The sequence below is a fragment of the Apodemus sylvaticus genome, chromosome 16 (genome assembly GCF_947179515.1).
Source record: "Apodemus sylvaticus chromosome 16, mApoSyl1.1, whole genome shotgun sequence".
Lineage (NCBI taxonomy): Eukaryota > Metazoa > Chordata > Mammalia > Rodentia > Muridae > Apodemus > Apodemus sylvaticus.
The window spans coordinates 86073874-86094469 of record NC_067487.1 but is presented as its reverse complement, the minus strand read 5'-3'; the positions used below and the strand labels follow the sequence as shown (position 1 = coordinate 86094469).

At 44.2% G+C, this 20596-nt stretch overlaps 1 protein-coding gene across 2 annotated transcripts; it reads left to right on the top strand.

Annotated features, from left to right (window-relative positions):
• Nucleotides 1-424: 424 nt before the first annotated feature.
• Glrx (glutaredoxin) lies at nt 425-11121 on the top strand. 2 transcript variants are annotated; one of them, XR_007973717.1, is made up of 3 exons: nt 425-729; nt 8461-8644; nt 10330-11121. XR_007973717.1 is itself a non-coding variant. In XM_052159776.1 (3 exons), the coding sequence occupies exons 1-2, from the start codon at nt 523-525 to the stop codon at nt 8575-8577; spliced, it is 324 nt and encodes a 107-aa protein (XP_052015736.1). In that variant the 5' UTR covers nt 426-522; the 3' UTR covers nt 8578-8589; nt 10330-11121. The 2 variants fall into 2 exon arrangements, 1 of the variants encoding a protein (XP_052015736.1); XM_052159776.1 differs by having other exon boundaries at nt 426-729; nt 8461-8589.
• The last annotated feature ends 9475 nt before the right edge of the window (nt 11122-20596 follow it).

Below are 20596 nucleotides of genomic sequence, written 5' to 3'. Positions count from 1 at the left end.
CTTCCTATGAAGAACCAAAGTTTCCTGAATAGTTGTGTTTTCATTTTTCAAAACAACCATGTTTCCATTTCAAAACAACCATGTTTCCAAGAGAGAGAGAGAGAGAGAGAGAGACAGAGACAGAGACAGAGACAGAGAGAGACAGAGAGAGAATTTGGAGAATTTGTTCTAAGAGTTCCTGGGGCCTCCTGCCCAGAAACTGGTCCGTGTTGTCTCTGCTACCCTAGAGGGTGACTTAGTTCTGATCTTGGGGAAGACACAAGACAGCCTGGCCTGCACTATTACAGCTTAAACGGTAAGTGTGCAATGATAGGCTTAGTAGGGAGTGACTCATACCAGAACGAACTGACTTTGGGGCTGGCCCTTTAAAACGGAAGCATCCTACTTGCTAACTCCTCCTCCAAGGAGGTTCCTTATTAAATGAGAACTGCTTGCTAAGCCTCTGCCCGCCCGCCCTGCTTTACTCCAGAGCAGTACTTTCAACCAAACGTTCCTCCCAACGAGAAGCTGCAGCCTGTCAGCATGGCTCAAGAGTTTGTGAATTGCAAGATCCAGTCTGGGAAGGTGGTCGTGTTCATCAAGCCCACCTGCCCCTACTGCAGAAAGACCCAAGAAGTCCTCAGTCAACTGCCTTTCAAACAAGGTCTTCTAGAATTTGTGGACATCACAGCCACTAGCAACACCGATGCGATTCAAGATTATTTACAACAGCTCACGGGAGCGAGAACAGTAAGTGTATTTAAACGCTAAGCAAGCACTGGAGGGTTGCTGTTTCCTTTCCGGAGCTATGCAGACAGCTGTGCCTTTTCTAGGATGCCGCTGCCAGGGCTCTGTCCTTCAAAGCATCCAGAGGGCTTTGCAGGGTGTGGGGGAGGGACCCAAGGAGACACTGCTCAAGTGAGTGGCCCTTAGGACTGGCTGGGAGGACCAGAAAGCAGACCGCTGGTGTGTGGTGCCAGTCGGTGGGCCTGACAGCTGGGCTGGTGGCAGTCGAGTGTGCATCTGAAGGCTTTGTTTTAAGCGCTATTTTGATCTGGCAAGGCAGGAGGCAGCTTCAAGGTTGTGTGTGATCGCTAGCTTTTATGTTATAGAATGGGGGCCAGGGGCCTTATGCACTCGCTTCCCCCTGTTAGCGTGTTTCTCAGTGGACTTCGTGGCCCTTCCTTTTCTTTTCACTAGACTTTATCACCTAGTTTATTAATTTTTATCTAGCTCCACCCATTAGAAAAGTAAATCCTGTATTCCATTTTTGCCTTTGCTGCCTTAATTATAGGATATTTTCAGGCCTGCTTATCATGATAATTTACTGTATGATCTGAAGGATTCTTGCCTTGGAGATCCTCAGTGACCCAGACTAGAAGATTAGAGAGAGCACTTCAGAATCCTGTTCCACAGACACAGATGCAGCTCTCTAAGAACACCTTCCCTCAGCAAAGCTTTCTCTGTGCCTGGGCTGCTGGTGGAATGCCCAGCCCAGCCTAACAGACTGTGGTGCTGGAAGGTGAGCTTGTCCTACTGGTACTGGAGTGTTGAGGGACAAAGCCAGGGATCTAGCAGCCCCCAAAAGCCTAGAACCTTGGCCACCTGCTTCCATTATCAATTAAAGAGACACGTGACACTGAAAAGCAGAGGAAAGAAACTTATTCAGTGAGGCTTCAATGAGAAGCGGAAAAAACACAGATATCCATGCATGCCCAAGCCCATGAAGTGTGTGTGTGTGTGTGTGTGTGTGTGTGTGTGTGTGTGTGTGAATCCTTGTTTACTCAGCAGCCCAGTGTTAACGTTGGGTGACTTATATAATCGCTCTCAGTCTGATTTTCTGAGACACCATCCTTCCCTGAATCTGGAGTTCACATGCTGGGCTAGAGTGCCTGGCATCTGAAAAGCCCCCGGGCCCCTCCTATCTAGGTCTCCCCAGCATTGTGATTTGCACCCAACTTTTTTCTGTGGATTCTGGGGGATCAAACTAAGGTCCTCACTCCCATGCATAAGCACTAGCTGTTAAGATACTGATAAGTTACTAGCTCAGCCTTCTCCCTTCTTAACTAGAATCTCCTCCCATCTTCTTAAATAGAAAACCCGAGGTCTGCAGGCTCGGCCCAGGTGAAAGCCTCGCCCCCGCCCCTCCCCCACCACCAGGCTCGCCATAGTCTCCCTTGCCTTCCAGGGCTCAGAACTGTGAAATCTCTCCCCAGTGAGGTGGGTTTCTCCGCGGGCTGGCACCAGGACTTCAGCCTTTTCCCAGCCCGAGCTTGGGGCGGGGGTGGGGTGGGTTTGAGCCCTTTGCTTGTACAGTCTGATAGCTAAGGGGAGAGGCGTGGGTGGTCGTTTTGGAGTCTCCCCTTTCCGGAGAGAGCAGTCAAGCCTGCTCATTTACGCCTTTTTCAGGAGCACATTTTAGAGCAGTGTTGGAAGACACACATTTCCTACGTGAGCTTTAGTGTAACGTAAATGGTTGTCTCTTCTTAAATGGGGCGTTGGTGTAAAGCATTGGAAATTATTTCATGTAAAAATCTGCATGGTAATGCCAACCAAAAGTGTAAGTGTGTATTTTACAGCTAAAGGATGAGGTCTTGGGGCCAGGACACAGCAAAGAGTGGGCAGTAAGAGAAGCAAATAGACGACCCCCCCCCCTCCAGGCCCTGCTCCAGCTCCCCCCCCCACCCCCACTGAAGAGTGGTTCCCGAACTTTGCTAGCCAGTGGAATTGCCTGGGAAAACTTCAGACAATCCTATGCTCAGGTCAAATTCCACATTAATTGCCTCATAACAGCAGAAGTGGTGTAAGATTTGTAGGTGGTCCCAGTTACAACAGATTAAGAAAAATGCTACCCTTAGCCTAGCAGCTCGGGTTCTGGGGAAAAGAAAAACAAAACGAAAACAACCAACCAACAAACAAAAAACCAAATTTCTTCATTTAACAAATGTTTGCATTGATTTGCAAAGTGACACTATTTTGTAGTGGCCTTTTAACTTTAAAATTATAAAAGGTATGTTATGTGTGTATATGTGTGTATGTGTGTGTGTATACATGTGTGTGTATGTGAGTGTGTACATGTGTGTGTATATGTGTGTGTACATGTGAGTGTGTACATGCGTGTGTATGTGTATGTGTGTGTACATGTATGTGTGTATGTGCGTGTACATGTGTGTGTATGTACATGTGTGTGTGTACATGCGTGTGTACATGTGCTGGAGGTTGATCTCAGGATGTTTCTCAGTCACTCTCTACCTTGCCATTTTGGTTAGACTGGGTAGCCAGTGAGGCCCTGGGCTCCACCTCTCCCTACACCACACCCCCAGTGTTGTGCCACACACGACTGTTTACATGGTTGTTGAACGTGGGCATTCCACCAGCAGCCCAGGCACAGAGAAAGCCTTTGCTGAGGGAAGGTATTAGAGAGCTGCATCTGTGTCTGTGGAACCAGATTCTGAAGTGCTCTCTCTAATCTTGTAGTCTGGGTTACCAAGGATCTCCACGGCAAGAATCCATCAGATCATACAGTAAGTTGTCATGATAAGCAGGCCTGAAAATACCAGTATCATGCTGTATACCGAGCCAGGGCCCTGATCTTGTATACATACTCCTCATCCCTAGCAGGCTCTTGAGTCCAAATCTAAATGCATCCCTTTTGAGGGAAGCATAAATGTTTCCAGCTCACTGCTTCCTGGTGCTGAATAAGTTTGTGTGTACATTTTATGAATGAGAATCTGAGAGTAATTGTCTGTTCCCATTGCCCTGTGTGACCGCCATGGGCTCTGGTATACAGTAGGAGCTGAGCAGGACCTGGTTGCAGAAGCAGTCCTCGGTCTCATCTGGCTCCTACGGCTCCCTCCAGTGCGTTCAGCTGTTTATTTCTCCAAAGCCCTGCCGTTCCCGATGGGCTTCTCATAGAACTTGGGATGCCTCCTTCAGAACAACCGGTTTAGTAGCAAAGTGCCTCCATTTTATCTAAGATGGCTTATTTGTTCCTTCACACTCCTAGGATGACTTTTCTGGAAACAACAGATATTTTTCAGCATCTGTAATGTGCCAGGCACATTTTTGCATAGTAGAAATACAGCCGTGAAAAATTCCTATATTTTGAAAAAATATGCACTTTGGGGGAAGACATATAATTTGATGAATAGTATATCTGGGAGGCAGCAGTGATGTGTTTATGAAGAAAATTAACTATGGGAGGGGAGGGGAGGGAGGGTGGAGATGGCAGGTTACTGTTTGAAGAGGAACCACCGGGACTTCACCAAGATGAAGAAAAAGGAGACAAAAATAGGGGATAGCATGTGGTGGACTGTGACTGGTGTGTCACGGACCAATCAGAAGGCTGGCATGACCGGCCCACAGTGGGTTAGAATAAGAAGAGTTAGACCTGCGGAGTCCTGGCAGATACTTTAGAAAGGCCTCTAACCTCTCTAATAAACCAGCTTGTGCTTTGAGGGAGCAAGGCGGCTGCTGGATTTTTAGCTTTGGAGTGACCTGATTTGACCCTTGGAAGGGCTATTCTGGTCACTGTAGTCATTGTTGCAAATACTGCTCTCACCTCAAATGAGATGAGTTACTCCAGAGCGAAGTGAGACAGCACGGCCCAGAAGGCGCACTGGGTTACTTCGTAACCATGTTCCAACACAGAAGCGGCCCAATTAAAGAGATCCAGAGAAAGAAATTTTTAAAAACTTGGAAAGGAACATCAAAGAAGCAGGTTCTAGCTGAGCCGTTGGCCTCGGGTGTCCGTGTGGCCCGGAGCTCTCTTCCCGCTGACTGGAGGCAGTTAGGCTGATAGTACATTCCAAAGGTATTTATCCTTTCCTTGAGTCTGACACTGAAGTGGGCAAAGTATGTCATCCAAGATAAATTGTGGAGTTGTCCCTCAAAATGCCACAGTCCACGGGCTTCATGGTCACCAAAGCTCTAACCCGGTCCTCTGCCTCTGTACATTAAGCTACTTTCCAGGAATTTTCTTTCACAGGAACAAGACTGCAGGAGGGACTAAACTGAGAGACATTCTGGGGCCACACAAATCCAAGTGCAGTCAGAGGTTTGTCGTAGAAGAGGAAACTGTTGAAGGGGCTTTGCGTAGCTGCAGCTGAGGAGCCCATTGGCTCAAACCAAACCCAGCAGTGCTCAGAAGTGGCGATGTTGGTGCTGGAAAGATGATTCAGCGGATACTGCGTTTACCTCACAGGCATAAACAGAAGAGGAGGAAGTTGTGCACAGATGACAGCCTGCTTGTAATTCTAGCACAGGAGGAGCAGGAGAACCTGCTTCAGTTTAAAAAAAAAAAAAGTAATCAAGAAAGACACTCATTGGCCTTTGGCCTCCACACACACAGGAAGAAAACCCTACAGTGCAGAGAATGCTGGGAAAACCACTCCAGGAGCTCAGACCAGTGTTACCAATATTGGTTTAGAATGAGGGTTCTTCCTCTCCTGCCACTCACTTGGCCTCCTCCCAGAAAAGGGGCGGGCCAGAGATTTGAGTGACAGGTGTTTCCTTCTCTTCCTTAGCCTGATTGAAGTCAGCGTTGCTGATGTAGCAGGGATGGGACAGCAAAGTTCTTTCAGCCTTTCAGGCAACCTAGCTTCTTGATAGACTTGTACAAATATCTCCATCCTGGGGAACAGTCAGATAATATTTCAGGGCCTGTTTAGGGTGGGGTGGGGCGGGGCTTTGGGCCGGGGTTTGGGGGGCGGGGGGAGAGGGTGCTGTCTGTGTGTGTTGCTGTCTGTGTGTGTGGTGTTGAATGTCCCAGTCCTCTGTCACCTTGGGAGAAATCAAGAGTTGTTCTGTGGAGACCAATGGTTGAAGGTGACCAGCACCTGAGAAATGTTTAGAAACTCAAATTGTCAGGCTTTAGCTCATTTCTTCTGAGTCTGACAGAAGTCTGTCTTATTTAAGCAGACCCTCCAGGATTCTGACTCACGGTCAGGGGGAACCAGCTCCTAGGAGATGACCTTTCATTTTCAGGGCATTTTATTGCCACTGGCTCAGACCTTCAGTGGATCAAATAATTTTATCTCACAAGTGTGAGGGCAGCAGCTTAGATTAAAGCCCAAGCCCACATTAAAACACAAAACAAAAACAAAAGACGAAAAACCTGGCTTGGACAATGGTAGCCTGCTTTTGATGTTAGCACAGGATAGGCAGGACACCCTGTCTCAGTTTGTTTTTTTTTTAAAAAGAGTGATCCAGAAAGACATTCAGTTTCAACCTTTGACTTCCACAGACACAGATGGAGAGGTGGGAGGCTGTGGACTAGTGAAGACATTCTGGGATAAATACATGGTTTCCTTCTTTAAATCACAGAAGGATTTTATTAATTTTATTTAGCAAGTCGTTACCTTCAACAGAACCATTAGGGCTGTGCTGTTACTGGGAAAACTGACAAAGAACAAAGGAACAGAAACTTCTGAGGAGACAGAAACTGAAAAGCCCTTCAAACATGGGGCCTCCTTTCCTCAGAAACAATACCCAGCAGTCCCTGGAAATGTGGGTATTTCTGCCTCATGCTTCTGCATTGTTTTTCCTTGTAGCTAATGGAAGCAATACTGTGTTACTTTCATTTACAAAGTCCCTGACACAGCCACACACAGCCACCTGCACTCCCCTGGTAGCCTCCCTCCCCTGGGATTGATGGTGCTTACCGGACTAACTTGCCTGAAAAGGGTTTTTTGTTTTTTGTTTTTTTTTAATTCTCAGGCAAAGGAGGCAGCTTAACTAATTTGTATCGTGGCACAGGATGTTGGCTTAGTTATCAGCTTTCTATATTTTAAAGTCCAATTCTCCCTGGACCCCTTCTCTCTCTAGATAAAATGCTACTAGAATTTATCCATAGTAATTTAATCTCTTTTCTCATCCTTCCCATATTTTAAATAACTCATTTAGACGGTCTATACATTCTGAGGAAAGTAGGGTGTTCTAAAAACCATTCTCACCCTGTCTGCCCTTCCCCTCCCTGGGTCAGAGGACCTGTCACTTCCTGATCACACGCAGGCCTTAGCAGAGCCCTTCATGACCTTTCAGCCTCTATGGGACAGCTCTGGTTTGGAAATTACTTGGCCACAGTGAGGGCACTTCCTCCTTCCTAGGGAGTCTGAAGTCCTCTTTAACTGTGACAAGACAGACAGACAAGTGTCTGAACAGGGCTCTGTAGAGTGGTAGTGACTGAGGGGAACCCATTCTATAAGTACAGTGACTGTTGGTATTTTGTCTAAGCTCCACCGCACGCTTACCTGGCCACAGCCAGGTATGCCCCGCCCCATAGACCTGGCCCACTATAAAAGGGGCTACTTGCCCCTCCTCTCCCTCTCTCTCCGTGCTCTCTCATCCTATTCTCACCTCTCTGCCCCTTGGGCTCTCCTCCCCTCCCCCTCCTCCACGTGGTCATGGCCACCCTCCACTTCTCTACTCTCCTCTCTTTCTCTCTCTCTCTCTCTGCCTTTCTCTACCACTAACTCTCAACCTCTACCCTGAATAAACTCTATTCTAGACCATGTCTGTGTGTGTGTGGTCCCTCAGGGGGAAGAGGTGCTTGGACATGGGCCCGCCTGGGTACCCCCTTCCCCCACACCGCCGTGCCACACTCCCTTAAGCCCCCATTCTCTCTTCTTAAGCCCCCTTCATTGATCCATTGGCCTTTCGGTGACCACATCAGTGTGGCCAGGAAGCCAGAACAGATCGATATGCTTGGATCCAGAGCTACAACATTAAGTATTTTACCAAGGGCAAGGGATTAAAGGAGACTCAAAAGATCATAATACTGTCTTCTAGTTGAGAACAGCTAACCTGTATTTTAATATCAGGATGATTCAATGTTTAATACGCCTGGACCTCCCTTCTAGCTGCACTGAAAAGGAAGTACGCTCCTGATTGCATATGTTAAGCATAAGGTCTCAGGCCTGGCTCCAACTGCAGGGAACTGAAGTGCGGCCTGGTGCTCTCAGTACACCAATAAGAATTTGCTCCTGATGTGTGTTTGAAAAAAATTGTAAGCTCACTCAATCTGAAAAACATTTGTTTTTTTGCCCTTTTTCTACTTGGGGCTGAGGATTTAACACATACTCAGTAGTCCCTGAGCTGCAACCCAGCTCTAACAACATTTTTTTTTAAAAAAAAAATGATGTATTTAGTTTATGTACATAAATACTCTATAGATGTCTTCAGACAAACCTGAAGAGAACGTTGGATCCCACTGCAGATGGTTGTGAACCACCCTGTGTTTGACGGGGATTGAATTTAGAACCTCTGGAAGAACTCAGTGCTCTTAACAACTGAGCCATCACTCCTGCCACTCAATAACATTTTTTAAATGACTATTTCCACTCTTAGACCATTGTTCTTAAAAATAAGTCTTCAGAATACTGTAAAGCAATTTGTAAAGCTTAGCATGGGGGACACTACTGGCCACAAGGACAATACTAGTCACCAGGCTCCCTAACCATCCTGACTTGTCTGTCCCTGCAGGTTCCTCGGGTCTTCATAGGTAAAGACTGCATAGGTGGGTGCAGTGATCTGATCTCCATGCTACAGAGTGGGGAGCTGATGGCCCGGCTGAAGCAGATCGGAGCTCTGCAGTTATGAAAGGGGTGGCAGGTGAGGCTGGGCCACTGAGGGACAACGACTTTCTACTGCCATTCTCCGTTATGCTGTAGGTGGACATTCTGGGTTGGGGTGAACTGAGATGACACTTATTAACGAATTTTACATTTTACAGAGGGATGAACTGTACCAATGAAAAAAATCCGTTCAGTGGACCTTTCTGTACTGCACTACACATAGCACTAGACATAAATGCAGAAAAAGATAACATGGTGTTTATAGTCCACAGAAGTAGACATACCACAAACAAGTAAATAAATCCAAAAGCAAGTACATTTCTGTGATGGGATGTGCCAGAGCGGGGGTGGGGTGGGGTGGGGGATGGGGGGGCGAAGGCGAGGGAGGTGTTGGGCATTGCCTCCGGAGAGCAGGAGAGGATCTCTCACCACAGGGGCTGTGCCACAAACCTAGCTAGTTGAGGATGGAGATTTGGGAAGCATGGAAGGCAGTTCCAAGGGATAAACAGAAAGGAAGACTACAAGGAGCCAGTGATGTGGAGAGAATTGGGGATCTCCTCAGGGTTCATAGCCTTACAAATAAAAGGAAGAATTCAAAAGAAAGGCTTCAGGGCAGGCCTGTTGTAAATCTTGACAATTGCCTAGAAGAGGAATAGGGACATAGAAGAAAAAAAAAAAAGTCATGTACTTTAAGCTAAGCCAACAGCCAACATGAAAGTCAGGAAGGGGAAAGTTGGAGGAGTCAGCCTGAATATGAGAAAAACATGCTTAGAGCGGATAGAAGAAACAGAAAAGCTGAGCTTTTCTGAGTAATTCAGAAATCCAGGCAGACCTATGGAGTTGCGTGTCTGTACTGCATCAGGAGTAGGGTAGGAAAAGGACACCTCATTAAAGGAAGATTATTCCTATCTCCTTAGCATGGCTTGAGGTATGTCTGCCTTCCTGAAGGGTGGTCCTTGGCTAGGTGATTGGTGGGCCCAATTCTTAAGCCAGAAGACAATGGCATGTTTCCACTAAGAGAGAGACTCCACTTTTCTGTTAGAAGACACAAGCTTTCTCTTAACGGACCTTCAACTCTACAGTAACAGCAGGATGCCTTGAGGTCTGATGAGTAACTTCTCTGCCCTTATCCCATAGAGCTAGCAAGCTTCCAAGCACTGGTAACAGAAAGTGTTTTCTTTTATCAAAAAAGAAAGTAATGATTGTTTAACATAAAAGTTCTTTGAGAGGCTGCATGGCTCATAGATCAACAATGTATCTTTCTGGTGACTCATATAAGTTATTTGTTACTCAGTATAGACACAGGACTAAAAATATACAGTTGAGTCTCCAGACCTCAAATAGTTAATGTCCAGCTTTGGATCTCTGTTTTCAACATCACAGTTGGTGAGCACTGTGTCTATTGTTAACTTGTGGGCTATTGCTGAGTTCTAAATCACTAAATACAGTTAGGGGTACCCAATAGCTTCTATTCTAGACCATGTTTAGCAGTTCATGCTGAGATACAGAATGAAACAGAAAACAAAATGCCATTTCTCCAGCTCCCACTCCCCACGGTGTGAGCGAGCATCTTCCCAGCAGAAGGACACCTAGCCTCATTCTTCTCGGTGTTCCGGTACTATCCACATTGTCCTTGTTTACCTAGCAGCTCCTACCTACCCAAGGCTACCTGTGACAAATGCATCCAAATGACTAGAGAGAGAGAGTTCTGGTGCTAGAAAAAGAGATTTAGCTAATTTTTGCTGCAAAATCTAGTTCGTTCTCTCTTTCTTGCCAGGCAGAGCCTGTTCTGACACAGTCATCCAGCCATGCTGATGGCCAGTGCCCCTGGGAGTTGATGCACATCACAGAGGATGTCAGTATTCCTGGTGACTGGGATTTTCAATGTGCCAACATGTCTCTACCTCTAAGCCCATGTTTCCCAATCCAGTTGATCTAAATCTCCAATGAATCTGTTGCTGGTTTTCTGCTACTGATCATCAGCTGAAGTCATTTTGCAGAAGTCGACTTTCTAAAGGATTATTGAATCGATGGATATTGTGAATTTGTTATGAGTCACACACAACCTTTCTCCCTCATGTACGCACCCTTCCCACTTCTGCACTCACTGCCCCCAGCCAGCGTTCTCAACCTCATCCTCCCGTAACCCACAGACGTCCACACATGTATGAAGATGCTGTTCAAAAAAACCAAATGAAGAACTTTAGCATAGTTGGTCCTCACTGAAGCCATATTAACATAGGCAGCAGAGCAGATGGAGCATTCAGCTCTGTCCATAAAGGTGATTAATTGTCCAGAAAATTACAAGCAGCTGGCTGTGTGTTGATCTGAGTTAGAGTACCAGCAACATCAAATATGAAATACAAAATTACAGAACTCTCCTTCCAAGAATGTCTATGAAAGAAATTGTTTCTAAAACATTGTCCTAAATAATTTCTTCCATTCACACTTTGACATTTTGCTTTGATGTCTTGCTATGACATTTAATTATCATGGAACTGTAGATCCCTTCTCTGGTTGCCACTGAGAAGGGCTCATTCCTAATAAAGATGTATCTGCAGATGATTAATGATTTTTGTGTTCTGTGCTGTGTTCTTGAGACAAAAAGGGACAGTATTCTTGGGACTTGTGGGCTGGTGCGGCAGTACAGTGTGTGAAGGCACCTGTCTCTCAGCTTCCTGATCTGAGTTCAGTCCCTGGGGTCCATGTGGTATAAGGAGAGAACTGACACATGCACGTATGCACACATATAAACAAATGTTCTTTTTTTTTTTTTTTTTAAAGATGTATGTCTTGGAATTGTGTGTAGTTATGTGTTTCTGTGTGTGGTTATATGCATGTTAGTGCATCTCTCTTGCAGACCAGAGGTGTTCAGACTCCCCAGAGCTGGAAATACAGGCAGCTGTTAGCTGTCAGACAAGGGTGCTGGTAACTGAAACTGGGTCCTCTGTAGGCACTCTTAATCACAGAGCTATCTCTCTAGTCAATGGCCTTTTAATTTGCTTTTTATTGAAAATGACTTCACTATAATGCCACCATTAGCTAACCAGAGTTGTTTAGGGTCTGGTCATTGCTTCCATTCATCCTGATCCCTGGTGGCCTCCTGTGCTTGGCTCTTTCACCTTGGCTAAAGACTACAGTTGTCAGGATCCATACTGGGGGCCAGCAATTCCTGGGGAAGCAGAAGCAAAAGACTCTGCTGAAACCTGTAGCCAGAGTGGGGGCCATCTCTGACATCTAAAGGGACAGTGTGTAGTGCAGCAGTGTGTAAAGCCCTGGCCAGGTTCTTTTGCTGCCTCTTCAGGAGAGATTCAATCTTGATCAGCCTCATCGGAATGATGGTCACAGTAGAACTGGAGAATGCCACAGAAGGGGAAAAGTAGGAGCCTCCAACTGACCCCAGAAAAAGTGATGACATCTCCCAGTCAAGGCAGACTTCACAAAACCAGGGGACCCTTGGTTCGCCTCACTCAAGGACTTATGTGCTAAAGGCCCAGAGCAAGCCCCAGGGAAGGTAGGTGGTGGAGGCAGGAGCAGGACTCTAATGATGGCCTTGAAGACTGAGGGTCTTAGGGCTTTCTAGCTCTCTAGCTGTACTGAAATGCTGACGCTAACTTCTAAAATGTCCTAGAAACTTTCTTGCTCTTTCTGAGGGTAAAAGACTGCTGGCTTAGGTGATTAACACCTGCAGCCTAACAGTGGAGGATTAAGCAATGTGGTCTTTGTTCTATCTCAGCAGGAACTGCTGAGCTCTAACTTTCAGCCTGCTAGTCAGAAGTCACAGGGAGAAAAATGGGACACTTTAAGAAGTGGTTAATGAGTTTATTACTAAGTTATAAAGAGTTTCTTTTGAAAGCTATCTAAGGGGAAAAGTGGAAAAATCCTTAGTGGGGAAAGGGAAAAATTCTTCTAGGTGGGGAAAGATAAAAAGTGAGAGAGGGAAAAAGAAAAAGAGAGAGGGTGAGAGAAAGAGAGAGAGAAAGAGAGTGAAAAAAGAGCTTCTCTCTTTGTCTTCAGTACTCATACATCTTTCAGAATACATAATCACATGTTACAAAGTTCATCACAAGTTCACACAAAAATCAAACCATAAATTGAAATAGAAGTTTATAACAGAGAATGTTTATATCCATGTCCATTAGGAGTAATTATCTAGGTAAACATTAATCACTTGTCTTTCACAAGTTCATTGCAAGTTTAAAACCATAACTAATCTATTAGTGAAGTTTTGTATAGATAAACCCAGTCAATATTTTATCATCTGTCCTAGCTCCTATAATAAATCCTAGTTCCCTTTTTATGACCTTTGGTTAATTGTTTTAGAATCTCTTCGAATGTGCTCTGAGTAGCAGGAAGTCTGGTTGCCATCTAAGAGCAATTAACTGGTGACACTTGGGAGACTGGCAGAGTCCTCAGTGCAGTTTTGACTATCAGAAAAGGACCTAGTCGCAGTCCTACTATAAAAGAGCTTAATAATCATAGATAGAATTTTAGGAATTCTTATAGGATCATCATTAAAACTTAAGTCATCTATTTGTCTACATAGCATCACTATAAGGCAGTACATCTTCGTGGATCTGCAGAGTTCTGCTCCAAAGGGGTGTGCTATTACTTATTAATTATTATATATGTTTAATAACAACAACAGGAAATGCATATTAATAGCAGGAATCTTTCCTAAAATTACTCCCTCACAGCCTTGCTTAATGAGGGCTCACCTGTTGCAGATTATATAATAATCTGAAGCAGGCATTTCAGGATGATCATCTGCTAGGATATTAACTTGTCCCATTATGGCTCCTGACATACAAGGTGGTCAACAGGCTTTACTGTACTTTGGAAGTCACACCCATGTGCCATCTCCTGTGTGAAGATATGGCCCCATATTTAACAGACTCTCACCCTAGCCAGATATGGCCCCATATTTAACAGACTGTCACGCCAGCCAGATATGGCCTTGTACTTGACAGACCGTCACCCCAGCCAGAGCAATCCTCTTCCTCTCACCTATAGAAACAAAGAGGAACACACACACACACACACACACACACACACACACACACACACGGGGCTTCCTAAGCCCTCTTCATCCGTGAGAAGCAGGAATCTGAGGGTAGTAAACACCCCCATTCTTTAGCCCCACTTTAGTGTGGGGACTCTTCCTACGATTTTCTTGGTCAGAGGAAATTAAGTCCCTATGAGATGCAGAACCCTAGGGAAAAGGGGATCCTCAGAGATATTAAAGAGGTTGCAAAATACATACTAAGTTTCCATTCCCCAGTGTTATGCATCAAGAGGATCTACATAGTCTTTTACCTCATTTTTCAATACTTTATTAAAAATAATTGCTTTATCTGACCACATTTTTTCCTGTCTGATGCGTACATTAACAGCAGAGAACGAAACAAATTGGTTTAAAGATTCATGACCTGCGCACAATGATCAGTTCAAAGTCTTCAGTTCAGGAAAGTCTCTCAGATGCCTGGAGGCTTCTGAGCTCAGCTGGGCCCAGTAGCACATTCAGTACCTGCAGAGATGGGCATGCCCTCCATCTTGTTTTTAAAGAGTTGATTTTCTCATTGTTATGTCAAGATAACTGGAAGATGCAACTTAAAGAAGTGCTTGGTTCAGCTCATAGTGTGAGGCTACAGTCAATCTGTCATGGTGGGATGGCATGGCGGCAATGTGAGGTGATGGGCCACAGAGCAGACATACACAGTCAGGAAACAGATGCATTCTGGTCCTTAGCTAGGCCCACCTTTCCCTGTTTTTATTTTACCTAAGATCCCAGTCATAGGATGGTGACATCCACATTCTGAACTGATCTTCCCCCCTACCCTAAACCTCTTCTGAAACATCCTCACAGAAATACCCAGAGATAAGTCACTTAGTAATTCAAAATCCAGTCAACTTGTCGATAAAAATGAAATGTCTCAGGGGACAGCCTGGGTCCTGACTGGAGTACTCTGGTTTCTGCCCAACTCACCAGGCTTTTTTTTTTTTTAATACTAAATTTTAATTTTTAAAAAGTTAAAAAAGACTTGTATGAATTTGTGGAAACCAGTATCAGGAGAGTAGAATCTGGTGAGTGCCTCGACTCCTGCGGATTCCCACCGTCCTGTGCAATGCTACCTCCTAGGCTGTAGCTTTCCCACCCATCACTTGTAAATCTAGTCATCTTTTCTTTCCACCTTTTCATTGGCATTCAAGAAAGAGAAGGAGTTGGAGGTTGCTACTAACTTGTGACCACACTCAGTGCTCTGACATGGACCTCCTGGGCTCTTGGGTGAACTCTGCCTTTCTTCTTGCTGTCCGGGAGGGCCTGAGCATGTCCAGCTGGAGACAGAGATTAGCTGGGGCTTCCCGTTGGTGTAGAACTCACTTGCTGGTCTAGAGCATGGGTTGACAGACACTGGTTGACGTGGAGCCAGATGTCATGGCTGAGACTGATAAGGTGCTTGAGAAGGGTGGGAGACCCCAGGCACCTCTCTGGAAGAGTTTGCTCTTGGCTTCCCTGGAGATTTCTAGAGTGCAGGTATGTCTAAAGCAATTGATCTTGACTCCCTTGGCTCATAAACCAAATACCTTGCGTAGCAAATATTTTGCATTATGATTCCTAATAGTAGAAAATTACAGTTATGAAGTATAGTATGTAGTTTTTAAAAAGTGAACCCAAGCTAATTTGGGCTATATGCTGACATCAGTGGGCTCTGTCTGTTCCTAGCCTGGTATATAGCCTGAGTCGAAGACTGCATATTTCTCCTAGCCAATGCCTCTCCCACAAACGTTGGCTCTGCCTCTCCAGAGCTCCAAGATCACTTTCTTTATTTTTTAAATAAATAAATCATTAGACATGAATTGCTACAAATTGTTGTCCAAAAAGTGCAAAAATAAAATAAAATTTTAAAATATTGAAGATTAATATATGTACATTGAAATTGTTTATGTTTTCTCTCTTCAATAAAATCTAACCTAGAGATTGTAGGCAATTTCCAACCTACAATAATTAATGATAAATTAATTATGAAAATACTATAGCAAATTAAGTCAGTTGGTGTATGTACCATCAAAATTGCTTTGAATGTACACCAAAATAGTATTATTTGTTCTATGTTAAAGAATGTGTTTATGGAAAATATATAGCACTTAAAAAATTAGCCCAATATCAATGGGTTGAATGAGAAGTCATTGTGCTTTTTTATTTTCTTGAGCAATATGCATTAACATCATTTCCGCTTGCTTCACCCATGCCATGGGCATTCCTGTATTCCTGACCTCTTTGACACATCACTAGGTTATAGCCTTTGCCATCCTGGCCCTGCAGAGAGACACTAACTTTCTCCATGATCTGTCTGTTTCTGAGAGAGGGGTCTTGAAGCATCCCATTATTATTGTGTGAGGTGCAATGTGTACTTTGAGTTTTAGTAAAGTTTCTTTAATGAATGTGGATGCCCTTGCATTTGGAACATAGATGTTCAGACTGAAAGTTCTTCTGGGTGGATTTTTTTCCTTTGATGTATGAAGTGTCCATCCTTGTCTTTTTTGATGGTTTCTGCTTTGTGATAACTTTTGGTTGAAAGTTGATTTTATTCAATATTAGAATGGCTGCCCCAGCTTGTTTCTTGTGACCATGTTCTTGGAAAATTGTTTTCCAGACCTTTTACTCTGAGGTAGTGTCTGTCTTTGACACTTCCTGTACGCAGCAAAATGCTGGGTCCTGTTTACATATCCAGTCTGTTAGTCTGTCTTTTTATTGGGAATTTGAGTCCATTGATGTTAAGATATATTAAGGAATAGTGATTGTTGCTTCCTGTTATTTTTTATGTTATTTTTCGTTTGTGTGTCTATCTTCTTTTGAGTTTGTTGAAAGAAAACTACTTTCTTGCTTTTTCTAGGGTGTAGTTTCCTTCTTTGTGGTGGTGTTTTCCGTCTATTATCCTTTGTTGGGCTGGATTTGTGGAAAGACATTTGGTTTCTCCATCGATGGTAATTGAGAGTTTTGCTGGGTAAATGCCTGAGCTGACATTTGTGTTCTCTTAGGGTCTGTATGACATCTGACCACGATCTTCTAGCTTTCATAATCTCTGGTAAGAAGTCTGGTGTAATTCTGACTTTTATATGTTACCTAACCTTTTTCCCTTACTGTTTTTAATATTCTTTCTTTGTTTTGTGCATTAAGTGTTTTGACTACTAAGTGACAGGAGGAGTTTTGTTCTGGTCCAGTCTATTTGGAGTTCTGTAGGCTTCTTGTATGTTCATGGGCATCTCTTTCTTTAAGTTAGGGAAGTTTTCTTCTAACATTTTGTTGAAGATATTTACTGGTCCTTTACGTTGGGAATTTTAGCTCTCTTCTATACCTATTATCCTTAGGTTTGGTCTTCTCATTGTGTCCTGGATTTCCTGGTTGTTTTGGAATAGGAGCTTTTGGTTTTTTGTGTTTTCTTTGACTGTTGTGTTAGTGTTTTCTATGATATCTTCTGCACCTGAGAATCTCTCTTCTACCTCTTGCATTCTGTTGTTGATGCTTGCATCTATGACTCCTGATCTCTTTCCTAGGTTTTCTAGCTCCAGGCTTGTCTCCCTTTGTAAATTCTCTATTGTTTCTATTTTCATTTTTAGATCCTGGATGGTTTTGTTCAATTCCTTCATCTTTTTGGTTGTATTTTCCTGTAATTCTTTAAGAGATTTTATGTTTTCTCTTTAAGGGCTTCAAGCTGTTTACGTGTGTTCTTTTGTATTTCTTTAAGGGAGTTATTTATGTCCTTCTTTAAGTCCTCTATTATCATCATGAGATGTGATTTTAAATCAGAGTTTTGCTCTTCTGGTGAGGTGGGGTGTCCAGGGCTCACTGTGGTGGGAGGACTTTCTGTTGTTGTTGTTGTTGTTGTTTTGTTTTTTTGTTTTTTCCAGATACGGTTTCTCTGTGTAGCCCTGGATGTCCTGGAACTCACTCAGTAGACCAGGCTGGCCTCAAACTCAGAAATCCACCTGCCTCTGCCTCTCAAGTGCTGAGATTAAAGGCATGCACCACCACTGCCCGGTGTGGGAGGACTGGTTTCTGATGATGCCAAGTAGCCTTGGTTTCTGTTGGTAATGTTCTTACACTTTCCTCTTGCCATCTGGTTATCTCTGGTATTAGCTGTTCTTGCTGTCTCTGACTGTGATTTGTCCCTCCTGCAAGCCTGTGTGCTAATACTCCTGGGATACCAGTTCTCCCCAGGAGAAATTTGGGTACAGACAGTTGTGGCACAGGGTCAGCTCTGCCGTGCAGATGGAAACCAGAAGGATCCTGTCCCCGGTCGTTCCTTGGTTCCTGTGTCCTGATGGCTCTGGGAGGGTCCCTTTTGCACAAGGAATTTGAGTACAAGTGGTGGGCTTATCTGTGCTCACAGGTGTGTTGGCACTCCTTGGAGACCAGCTCTCTCCTGGTGGTATTTGGGTATGCCCTCCATCTTAAGATAGGAATTATGACTCTGTACCAGGGGCAGCTGACAGTTGTGGTTTAACATTCCTACTCACAGAAACCAGTGTACAGCAAATAGCTACAGGGTAAAGCTACCTCTTTCTGGCATCAATGAGAATTGACTTCTGTGCAGTACTTCTTTGGACATTTCAAAAAGGACATAGAGTCTCCTTAGTGCCTGAAATAGATGACAGTGTAAGAGTCTACATCCGATGTTACTGAGCACTCACAGTCAGCCACCCCATCTTGGCTACTCACTAAATGCCAAGCACATGCTGTGATGGTTTTTATATGCTTGGTCCAGGGAGTGGCACTATTAGAAGGTGTGGCCCTGTTGGAGTAGGTGAGGCCTGGATGGAGAGGGTGTGTCACTGTGGGTCGGACTTCAAGACCCCCATCGTAGCTGCCTGGAAGCCAGTCTTCCACTAGCAGCTTCCAGATGAAGATGTAGAACACTCAGTTCTTCCTGTACCATGCCTGCCTGGACACTGCCATGCTTCCTCCTTGATGATAGTGGACTGACCCTCTGAACCTATATGCCAGCCCCAATTAAATGCTGTCCTTATAGGACTTGCCTTGGCCATAGTGTCTGTTCACAGCAGTAAAACCTAACTAAGTCACATATCAAGGTCTTTTGGTTTTCCTAAAGTCTTACACTATAGTCTAGCTGACCTCAAACTCAATGATCTTGTTTCAGCCTAAGTGCTTAAATTAAGACAAAGACACCACCTGTCTTTCATTACAAGTTTTATGCAGGTTTTCATTGGTGTGACCTCACAACAGTCCTGTAAGCTAACTTTTAGTATATCATATCCATTCTGAAGATGGGCTTCGTTGAGGCACAGGGAAGTAAAATAATAGTTCAAAGTGCATCAATTAAGAGAGCCAATCCCTAAGAGGCTTCTAGGAGCAGGCAAGCATAATTGCTCTACTAGCCACTCATCATTCCAAAGAAGAGTTAGTTCTGTGTTTTCTGGCCCAAGAGGACAGTTGACAGCTCTCCCTGCACTTGCAGTGATTGGGAGTTAACATGGAGACTCACAACTGGACAGTGTGCACAAAGACTTTGCAGCACTCAGTTCTAAATGAGATGTCTTCATCAAACTGTTGCCCATAAGGCTCAGGCATCTATGCAGAAGAAGAAGCAGGAAACTTGTAGGAGACAGAGGTAGTGATGACTCCAAGGAAAGGGTGTCCTTCAAATACAGCATGACTGATGAACATTCAGATTCACAGAGAATGTGGCTGTAGACTCAGGGCCTGCCCAGGTTCAAGACTGAGTCCCAGCACTGAGTTGGAGGGTGTACACGTAACCAAGAAGCTATTTGCAATACATAGCAGCTAGCAAAGAGAAATGCCCTCCCCTCCACCACTACCAATGGAGTGTCACTGGGTCTAACAACTATACTCTAGGACAGGCCCCATGTCCAAGAGTAGTTGGCCAACACACATACACCTCCATTTTTGTTTGTTTTATAACTTGTGGGCTTTCTGTTCCACTTTGTTTTGTTTTGGTTTTTTATCTTTTTTTTTTTTAGATGTTTTTGTTGTTTTGTTTTGCTTTTGGCTTGTTTTAGTTTTCATTTTAGGTTTTTTTGTTTTTGTTTTTTGCTTTTTTTCTGAGTGAAAGAAGAGAAATAACTTCGAAAAGGGCAGGTATGCAGGTAGAAAAGATTCGAGAGGTTTGGGGAAAGAGGAAAACATGATCAAAATATATTGTTTGAAAAAAAATTAAGTTTTATTGTATGCTATGGGTGTTTTGCCTACATGTTTGTCTGTGCACCACATGTATGCAATGCTTGTGAGGGTTGGATGAGGGCATCGGGGCCCTGAGGACTGGATTTGCAGATTGATATTCGCCACCTTTGGAGTGCTAGAAAATAGAATCTCAGTTCTTGAGAGCCAGTGCTCTTAACTGCCAGGCTATCTCTCTCCAGTCGCCCCATTTTAAGATTTGTCACTAATTTTATTTTATGACTGTTTTGCCTGTATGTACCACGTGCAGGCCATGTGTAGTGGATATCATGTTCTCTGGTACTGGAGTTACAGATGGCTGTGAGCCCTGACGTGGGTGGTGGGGACTGAATGTGGGTACTCTGCAAGACTAGTGAGTGCTCTGAACTGCTGAGCCTCGGCATATCTCTAGCCTAGGGATGATTTTGATGACCTTTGAGTCAGTTTTGCAAATAAAGGGAGAATATCTCCTAGTTGCATGACTAATTCTCATCATCTCCCTGGCCTTGCATAGAGCATCCTTACTGCTTGAAAGAGTTCATCCACTTTGGGCTTAGTGGGATAATTGTGCACTGTTCTTAGGGTGCTATGGAGGCATTTTCTGAGTTGTCAGGAACACCTAGGCTTTAGTGTCAAATCTAACTTTTTCCCACTTCTGTTATGAGAGGGGGAGGGAGTCTCTGAAACCATCAAGGCTAGCAGAGTAATGGTCTGTGTTAGATAAGCAGGGTGTCCAGTTTTGCACAACTCAGTATCTGGTGTTGGTTCAAACTTCTAGAGTCTGACATGGGGCAGCTTATTTTAGGGATACTTAAGTACAATATATTTTGGAACAAAGTTCCTGGTT

Bases quoted from the DNA above. Each gene is read 5' to 3' on its own strand.
- Glrx (XM_052159776.1), top strand. From the start codon at position 523: ATGGCTCAAGAGTTTGTGAATTGCAAGATCCAGTCTGGGAAGGTGGTC. The intron at 730-8,460 runs GTAAGTGTATTT...CTGTCCCTGCAG, and splicing joins AGCTCACGGGAGCGAGAACA to GTTCCTCGGGTCTTCATAGG.